The 9955-nt window shown below is 45.3% G+C and overlaps 1 protein-coding gene across 1 annotated transcript; it reads left to right on the top strand.

Annotated features, from left to right (window-relative positions):
• Positions 1-938: 938 nt before the first annotated feature.
• On the top strand, positions 939-9859 carry tcirg1b (T cell immune regulator 1, ATPase H+ transporting V0 subunit a3b). Its single transcript, XM_080465948.1, has 21 exons — positions 939-1097; positions 2352-2474; positions 2862-2940; positions 3033-3181; positions 3274-3369; positions 3471-3532; positions 3631-3757; positions 3837-3919; positions 4013-4106; positions 4651-4863; positions 4959-5109; positions 5201-5340; positions 6436-6593; positions 6687-6777; positions 6891-7009; positions 7140-7353; positions 7585-7698; positions 7780-7875; positions 7949-8069; positions 8168-8339; positions 8768-9859. The coding sequence occupies exons 2-21, from the start codon at positions 2358-2360 to the stop codon at positions 8859-8861; spliced, it is 2490 nt and encodes an 829-aa protein (XP_080322074.1). The 5' UTR covers positions 939-1097; positions 2352-2357; the 3' UTR covers positions 8862-9859.
• The last annotated feature ends 96 nt before the right edge of the window (positions 9860-9955 follow it).

Below are 9955 nucleotides of genomic sequence, written 5' to 3' on the forward strand. Positions count from 1 at the left end.
ATTATTTCTCTCCCCTTGTGGTTGTATTGTGTCTGTAGTTATTATATATATATATATATATATATATCACCCTACAGTCAGTGTATTTCCAGTCCTTTTATGTCTCCATGTGGTCTGTTTGCAGGTATTTTCCATCTTTATGGTGGCTATTTGTGATCTTCCTCATGTTCCAGAGAGCGGCTGTGACTCAGTCGGTGGGGAGGGTTGTTGTCTCCCAGTTGAATATGTTGAAGTGTCCTTAAGCATGATCTGAAATGGCGGTTGAGTGCACATGGATAAGTATCTAAACATATGAGTGAAGTCAAGTTTCAGTTTTTGACTAACGTATGGAAACCTAGTCATGGCTTCATCCATCTTTCATACTGCGACTCGTGTTGATCCCAGCCCAGTATGGGAGAAGGCACCCTCGATGTATCGTCAGTCCATCACATTGACAGACACACTAACCATCCATCCATCTCCTATCCCTCTTTATCCTGTTCAGGGGTGCAGGAACAATCCCAGCTATGGGTGACACAGGAGACATCCTGGCCAGGTCACCTGACCATCACAGGGCAAACAGAGACAGACAACCAACACACCCACATTCACAACTACAGACAATCTAAGGTCACCAGTTAACCTCGAATGCAGGTTTTTTGGAGAAAAGCAATGTGTGCACAGGGAGAACATGCAAACCCAGACAGGAAGTGGGAAATCCCAGCGAGGCGAGCACGGTGGCCACTTCTCCATGATGATGTGTATTTATTCATCTGTGTATGATTTTTAGATAGTTGATAAATTAATTTCTATATCATTTCAACACTAGTGTAATTGTGGATCAGCTGGTGGGGGCAGTCACTTAAAGCACCAGATGAGGAGGTTAACTCAGCTTTGCCGCCATTGAGCCAATCTCGACCTCTCGCGGCGGCCCGGGAAACAGCCGGCCTCTGTCACGTGAGGCTGCAGTAACGTGACTTTGATAAAACGGGAAGTGAGAAAGCGGAGAGAAGTTGAGCTGTACCTGCGAGTCTGTCCCGGTTTTTTTTTATTTTACAGTCCCGGGATTGACGGCGGGAGCGGGACCGGAGATCGTGACGGTGAACGGCGGCGGACAGGTGAGACGTGAGGCGGTATAAAGATCCACTTTGTGCTCCGAGGCAGGCGGCGGCTGTTGTTGTTGTCAAGGCTGAAATCAAACCCATGTGCTTCTGCTTAGTCTCCCACGGAATCCCTCCGACCGAACATTATGGCGAAAAGTGCGTTTATTTCAGTGTTTTAGCGGCACGTTCGGATGGTCTGGTGCCTTTCAGTCTGGCTCCAGTAAGTCAGCCGAGGTCACCATTCATACATTAGAAAAAGACAGGGTTCTTTTAAGTGTCCTGTTTTCTTCTTCTGAAATCTGTGTCCACAGTTTTTTCTTTTTTTAGTCATTTAGGATTACAACGTATATTGTGCTGCTGTTAAAAAAAACAAACAAAAAAAAAAACATACCCGTCTCAGACTAGTTTTTAAGTTTAATTTCATTGGTTCGTCAATAGCAGGCGTTTGATTCCATTTAAATAGGACATGGAAATGACCCTGTTCTGTAAATGACAAGCTGCTGTTCTTTTCTACTGGAAGAAGAAAGTGCAGATCTAAAGGTCTGAGTGTGACGTTATTTACATGTAATTTGTATTCAAATAGGAGTAACATGCCATACCTGTTAGTATCTCTCAATGCTGATTATTTATAGTTGGATAAATAATCAGACGTTAGAACTACACAAACTGCTGAAATCAGCCAATTTGCAACGCGCTGGTAACGGAAACTCCCCGGTTCATCATGAGGCGTTGATTCAGTTTCATTGTCTTCTTAGAGGCGGTTGTGGATTTGTCTGTACCACTTTTGTGTTTGTCTGAAAACGGCAGCAGAGCGTACCACGACGCGCAAAACCGAAACCAAAGTCAAAAGGCTTTTCGCCATCGTTATCTGGAGGAAGGATTCTCTTGTGACTTGTTAGAGTTGGTGCTACATGATAACTTGTTTCATGTAATACAGGCAGAAAACACGTCTTGTGTAAAAATGGAAATCCCACCTGATTATCAGTCAGGAGAATTCCACGTTTCCTCTTTCTTCAGTTTCCATTCTTTAACGTCTGTACTGTCACAGACAACTTTTGATGGTCCTAACTGAAAATAGACACCACCTGTATATATATATATATATATATTTTTTTTTTTTCTCTTGACAAAACCAGAATGTTACAGTTAAGCGTGGTTAAACTTAGAATACACCACCTGATCACGTGATGAATAAAGGGGAAACGGTTGGGATGGTTGCCGTGTGCACGGATTTGACTTTGAAGGTGTTTTCTCCTCGCCGCTGTGCAGGCGGCTATGGGTTCCATGTTTCGCAGCGAGGAAGTGTGCCTGGTGCAGCTCTTCCTTCAGTCCGGCTCGGCCTACAACTGTGTCAGCGAGCTGGGAGAGCTGGGCCTGGTGGAATTCAGAGACGTGAGTGGATAAAAAGTTTTTTTTTTTTTTTAAATTTTGCTCCTGGGTCGTCGGCGTCGTGCCGTCGAACATACTCACAGAATATAGGAGGGAGCGAAGCCCCTGTCATGTTTGAACACTTTTTTTGCCGGAGGGCAGGGTACAAACTTCACAGGGTAAACACAGACAGATCATGAGTTAACCTCGGTGTGTGTCTTCGGAGGATCCGGAGAAAACCCTCCAACCCAGCACCGAATAGTCTCTGGATGTTCACAGCACGTCCCGTGAAGTGCTGCTGCCGCTCTTGAGTCGACGAGATGACGCACTAGTTCCCCTCCTTTCTTCCTGTCAGATGAATGTGAGTAACCCTGTGACCCTCTCCCTCCCGTCTCTCTCTCCGTGTCTCAGTTGAACCCGAATATCAACGCTTTCCAGAGGAAGTTTGTCAGTGAGGTCAGACGATGCGAGGAGCTCGAGAAAACCTTCAGTGAGCGTTACCTTCTTCTTCTTTTTTTTTCTTCGCACTCTTTGCCTCTTTTTTTTTTTTTTTTTGTTGATATTCTCCGTTTTCTTCTTCAGCTTTTTTGGAGCAGGAGATCAGTCGCTCCCTCTCTCCACCTTTGCGGGGCGCCCTCCTTCCTCCGTGCCCCACGCCGTCGGCCCCTCAGCCCCGCGAGCTCATCACCATCGAGGAGGAGAGCGAGAGGCTGGCCCGAGAGCTCAAAGAGGTGAACAGGACGCCTCCGTCCGCCGTTCGGTCCGCCGCGGAAGGACGAAGCTCTCGGACTCACCGGGCGTGACGCTGTTTGTTTCTCAACAGGTGTCCAGGAACAGAGACAGTCTCCGCACTCAGCTGACGCAACTCTGTCAATACCGAGGAGTCCTGACGCAAACCCACTCTCTCACAGTCTCACAAGTGAATAATAGAAATATCACCTCCGTCGCTTCTGCATCATTATCAGTTTATTGGGGAAAAACAACAACAAAACAATCTCTTCCTCTGGCTTTGTCTTGAAGGCACCTCCACCCGTGCTAGAAAACCAAGGCCTCTTTGACAACCGCCAAGATGTCCACCTCAGGTACGAGTCACCCACAACAATATCTGTTTTGTTTTGTTTGTTTTTGTTTTCCTCTTCTCCTACATTTGACCCTCTTTCCCTCTCCATCTCTTGCTCAGCTTTGTGGCCGGAGTGGTCCACCCATGGAAGGTCCCCTCATTTGAGCGGTTGTTATGGCGGGCCTGTCGTGGTTTCATCATCGTGGACTTCAGAGAGATGGAGGATCGACTCGAGCACCCGGACACGGTGAGAACTCGTTTTTTTTGGGAAGAGCACAAAATTAAGTTGAACCTTGGTGCTGACGCGGCGGTTTCCTTTGCTGTAGGGTGAAATGGTGCAGTGGACAGTGTTTCTCATCTCGTACTGGGGAGAGCAGATCGGACAGAAAGTCAAGAAAATATGCGACTGGTGAGGAGATCCAGTTCTTCATTTCAAACTTGTTTTTTTGCCCTAATTTCCATACGGATATCCCCTGAAGCTGACTTTGTTTTGAATTTCAAGCTTCCGCACACAAACGTTTGCGTACCCTGAGAGCAGTACTGAGCGAGAGGAGATTCTCCAGGGCCTTCAGGGGAGAATCGAGGATATCAAATCGGTGGGTTTTGCCTTGACTTGTCACACTGCAGTGTCCGTATTCTGCTGCTACAATGATGGTTCTCATCGTAGTTCTCAGCATTTTGCAGTACAACCCTTATGTAACTGGATGGCCGCCTTTCCATAATATCTTCTTGTGGGGTTCTGCATCTTCCTCTCATGACACACGAACACTTTCTATGTTGCAAATATATTCCCAGTTCATCCCGAATCCTTTTCAGTTTAAGTTCCATGAAGGAGAACATTCCAGAGATGAGCTTGGTCTTCATCTCGGTTGCTTTATTACATTCATACGACAAAATAATTCCTGGCCCGTGGTCAGTAATTCTTAGTTGTCTGACGTAACTGCAGGACCGCTTTAACCGCACAGCGTTTGTTAAAAGACGAGTTCAAGCTTTAATTCTTTTAGGGACTGATAACAGTTTTAAAAGGAATTTAGTAACCTCGATTTCATGTTTTTGAAAGTCGTGCGTCTTGCTGTACATCTGGAACGTGTCTTTCTGGAACCTTGTCTGTCCTTTCACTTCCTGCTTGTCGTCTTTCAGGTGTTGACACAGACCGAAACCTTCCTGCAGCAGCTGCTTGTGAAGGCGGTCGCCGTTCTCCCTCAGTGGAAGGTGCGGGTGCAGAAGTGCAAGGCGATCCAGATGGTCCTGAATCTCTGCAGCCCGTCAGTCACTGAGAAATGTCTGATCGCCGAGGCCTGGTGTCCCACCGCCAAGCTGCCGGAGCTGCAGAGCGCGCTGAGGGAGGGCGGGGTGAGACGGCACAACTGCAGGAGTCCTAGATCAAAAGATTAGACGCTAAGGGAAAGAAAATAACCTTTTTATTCTTGCTGCTTCTTCATCCTCAGAGGAAAAGTGGCAGTGGGGTCGACTCTTTCTACAACCGCCTGCCGTCCTCCGCCCCTCCACCCACTCTGTTTCCTAGCAACTCCTTCACAGCGGGCTTCCAGAACATTGTTGACGCTTACGGAGTGGCCAGCTACCGCGAGGTCAATCCAGGTACGCCACTGTGCCCTGGCGATCGTCCCACTCCACATCTGTGCGTGTGTTTGTCCTTAGCGAAGTGTTTTCTCTCTCTCCGGCTCTGCAGCGGTGTACACCATAATCACCTTCCCCTTCCTCTTCGCGGTGATGTTTGGGGACGTGGGCCATGGTTTGCTCATGACTCTGGCTGCCCTCTGGATGGTCCTGGAGGAGAAGGACCCCAAACTCAAGAACAACACCAATGAGGTAATTCAGTTGGGGGTTGCGGAGGCAGGGTGCACCCTGGACAGCTCAGCAGTCCAACATGGGGAGAAACTTTGGGGAAACTGGAGAAAACGCTGTTAAATGGAAACATCCCACCCAGATGATTTCTGTGTATCCCCACAAATCTATTTCACTTTTATTTTCATTCATTACTTTAACTCTGATGTTCAAAAGGGACTTTTTCAAGTGTTTGGTTTGGAATTACAAACATTGTATTGGTCCAAATATGAGACGGTTTTCAACCTTGACAAAATGTCTGCATGAGGGGGGATCTGCTGGATTTAACCCGAGTTCCTTATTAAAAATATGATGTGGACTTCAGCAACAAGAGGAACGTGTTTTATGTGATCTGTGGACACTGGACTGACCTTAAATACTTTAATGCTTTGAATGTGAGCAAGAGAGATGTGGGAGAAAAGATGATGATTTGCCTCAATATGGTATGTACATAATCATTTTATTGATACTTCCTTTTCTATGGAAAAAGTAGGCAGTGGAAAGTTTTAGTCATCGGCCAAAAATAACTTTTTTTCCCCTACTTGTTTCTTTTATTTTTCTGAGCGCAGCATTACCAAGATCATCCCATGTAATCTGTTTCGGAGGTTCTTCAGTCAGAAAACATTTTTTGTCCATATCCCCGTCACATGTTGTTGAAATTGAATTGAAAATAATAATAATAATAAGCTTTCGTGCGTTTTGAGTTTAGATTTATTGGAGTCATTCATGCTCGCCTGATTGGTCTAAAGTTTCATTTTTTTTTTTTTTTCATCTTTAATTTGTATTGATCTGCATAATCAAAACAAGATGATATACATTAAATTGTTCTGAGTATTTTTATGCTTCAACTGGTGTCACAATGTAGAATGTATTCCCCTGGAGCCTTATATTAAAGGTCAATTTCTCCATCAGAGAAATCTGGACAATATCCAGCCACTGCTCTTGTTTTGCATGAAGCCAAATCCTGCCGACGGTTTTCTTTCTTGCCGCAAGTAAAACTTTAAGACGTACATGTCTTCTGTCTGCCTCATCCTGGAACCTTACAAACTGACTGTCGGCATCCCGCCTCCTGTGTTGCAGATCTGGAGGATGATGTTCGGCGGGAGATACCTGATCTTGCTGATGGGCCTTTTCTCCATCTACACGGGGGCCATTTACAACGAGTGCTTCAGCCGAGGCCTCACCACCTTCAGCTCATCTTGGCGCGTCGAACCCATGTTTAAAGAAAACTACTGGAAGTGAGCACATTGTATCGATTCATTCTGGAAATCTATATGCGTTTTTCTCTCATTAGCCAAAACGCCTCCTTATACTTGATTTGTTTCTTCCAGCTCATCGGTTCTGGCAGAGAGCCAGTACCTGTCTATGAATCCGGTGGTGCCTGGGGTTTTCACCCACCCTTATCCTTTTGGCATTGACCCGGTATGACCGTGACGCGCAGTCTCTTCCAGACAACAGCAAATAAACTAGAAGGCAGCCACTTTTATTTTTGCTTATGTTTTTTGTGTGTGTGTGTGTGTGTGTGTGGTTGCCAGATCTGGGGCCTGGCCAACAACAAGCTGACCTTCCTGAACTCGTACAAGATGAAGATGTCCGTCATCATCGGTATTTTTCACATGACGTTTGGAGTCTGCTTGTCATTCTTCAACTACTGGTAAAGTGCACGTCGTTCACTTTTTTTTTTTTCGACACGCGACTCCCATCGCGGTTCTCCTCTTCTCACATGTGACATATCACGTTATTCTCCTCTCTGCTTCGCCTTCGCCCCTTGTTCTCCGCCGCAGCCACTTTGGTCAGATCAGCAGCGTGTTCTTCGTGCTGATCCCGGAGCTCTTCTTCATGCTGTCTCTGTTTGGCTACCTGGTGTTCATGGTGGTCTTCAAGTGGATCGTCTACACCCCCGCGCAGTCCAAAAGTGCTCCAAGCATACTTATCCACTTCATAGACATGTTCCTCTTCACGGAGAACGCTGAAAACCCCCCGCTCTATCATGGACAGGTGGGTAGTTTTGACCTCGTGAACATAATATTAAGAGTTTTTGAAATGTATCGGCCAATAAGACGACTGGAAGAGGAAACGAGAAGTTCACATTATTCTTTGACAACGTGATAAAATTGAGGCCAGTTTTAAGATTCTATTAACTTAATTGTTTTGATTTACCAATATATGAAAAAGAAAAAGAATGAGACTTGCAAAACAACGGTTTGTGTGCTTTCCCCTCCGGTATAGATGGTGGTGCAGAAAGTCCTGGTGGTGCTGGCTCTGTGCTCGGTCCCCGTCCTGCTGTTCGGGAAACCCACATATGAATACATGACGTTCACAAGAAGACGCCGCCGCCGTGCGGTAAGTCCCTTCGCGATTGCACTAGAACGACGACGTCTGAAGCGAGTCTTGATTCCTGACCAGAGTTTCGATGTTCCGCAGCCTCTTGAGGACGACCGGCGTCCGCTGGTAGCCGACGAAGGCTCCATCAACTCCCGTCAGGGGGAGGTGGAAGGAAGAGCTGCGGAGGAGGCGGAGGTAAGAGCAACACACTGGTGAGCTGTTGTGTAAGAAATCTTAACAGAGCTGACGTAAATACTTCATTTGGCAGGAGTTTGACACGGCGGATGTGTTCATGCACCAAGCCATCCACACCATCGAGTACTGCCTGGGGTGTATTTCCAACACGGCGTCTTACCTGCGGCTCTGGGCTCTCAGTCTGGCCCATGCCCGTTAGTGCTTCTTCATCCTTCAACCTGACTCACACTGCACGCCCTGATATTTTGTTTCCCCCCCCCCCAAACATTTGTGTTTATTTGCGTCTCCGCAGAGCTGTCGGAGGTGCTGTGGGTGATGGTCATGCGTATTGCTCTGAAGTGGCAGGGCTACACGGGCGCCGCGGTGCTCTTTGTCATTTTTGCCTTTTTCGCCACGTTGACCGTTGCCATCCTGCTGGTGATGGAAGGACTTTCGGCTTTCCTGCACGCGCTCCGTCTGCACTGGTAAGGATGAGCGGAAGGGCAAGACGGGGTTCTGAAAAACACAATCGACTATTTAGTTAAATAGGTGATATTTTTATTGGGGGGGGTGGGTTCAGACAGTTATCAGACTCTATATGTAACACAGTGAACTTTCCTCTGCATGTCTTCAGATGCCTCACATGACTTTTATATTGCTGTGCACATTGCACCCTGCACAAGCTTCGTGACTTGATGTCACTGCTGCAGACGGTCAGCAAACTGCTGGCGTGTCGTATGCAGGAGGGGTGTTTTTTTTTTAGTCTTGGTTTTTCTGTTTTAAATTCTAAAGCCTATCCTACAGTCAACCACATGAATGAGTTCAAGCTTTGAATCGAATCGTATTACATTGTTAGAGAGCATATACTGAGCTGCTGAAAACTGTTTTTTTTTTTTTTCTTCTTCTCTTACAGGGTGGAGTTTCAGAACAAGTTCTACAGCGGCTCGGGCTACAAGTTCAGCCCTTTCTCCTTCTCCTCTCTGATCAACGCCTCGCCCGTTATATGATCGGCTGCCAAACACCTTAGTTAACGTGTGTGTCTGTATCTTAATAATGGTATTCTGTTGCCTGTCGGCAATGAAACGGTTTAATTAACTTGCACAATAATCATGATGAATGATTGACTGTTATTTCTGCATTGGTGGAAGTTGTCCTTCTATAATGAATCACGACTACGTTATAGAAAAAAAATATTTACTTTTGTAGCCCCTTGCAAATTTTTTTATGCCTCTTTGTGTACTCCTTTCTAATTGTTCATGCAGTCGCTCAAGTAATGGGGATTATTTGCATTTCATTGTAATAATAAATACTGACGGCACCAATTAAGAAAAGGGAACGTTCACAAGTCTGTGGGTCTGTCCTGCAGTTTAAGGGAATGTGTTATCTTTGACTTCAGCTTGTAAGATCAAACTAAATGACAACGGGGAATGGTACAAAAGATTTTCACAAGCCAAAGATGCTTTTCCCTCATTTTCACGTCTTCCAAACTCGCCACACATCAGGTATTTATTGATTGACTGATTCATTTTGTATGTGCCTTACTGGAATTCTATGTTTAAGCATCATTTCTTTTGAATGGATCCTTTTTTCTTTTTTTAATCATCATGCTTCTGTTTGCTTCTTTTTTTTTTCTTCTGCCCGTTTACACTGTTAAAAAAAAGAAATCATCGGCTGCAAACTGGAATCAAATAGGACTTTTCCTGTTGGGATTTTATTATTTGGAGTCATCCACTGAACGTGTAATTTCTTCTTTCACAAATTATACGCATGTCAATACTAAAAAAAAACAACAACCTCAAAACAAACCACTGACCAGATGCTAAAAGTTTTTTTTTTTTCAATTTGTTCTCATACTCTGGTTCACAAATATTGGCTGTCCTGAATTTGTGAATAATTTATAATGTGAGAAAGTTCTGCAAATAAATGGATGATGTGTGATTGGATTTGTTCATGAAATGCCCAAAACTATTTAACGACAGGAAATTAAAAATTTTCCATCATTTCATCGAGGTGCTGATTTCATCTGACTTTGAGGAGTGAACACGTCACAGGGCAAACTACTCTTCTATTATCCACATATACTGACAATTCAAAGTGGCTC

This window comes from Lipophrys pholis (genome assembly GCF_963383615.2).
Source record: "Lipophrys pholis genome assembly, chromosome: 6".
Lineage (NCBI taxonomy): Eukaryota > Metazoa > Chordata > Actinopteri > Blenniiformes > Blenniidae > Lipophrys > Lipophrys pholis.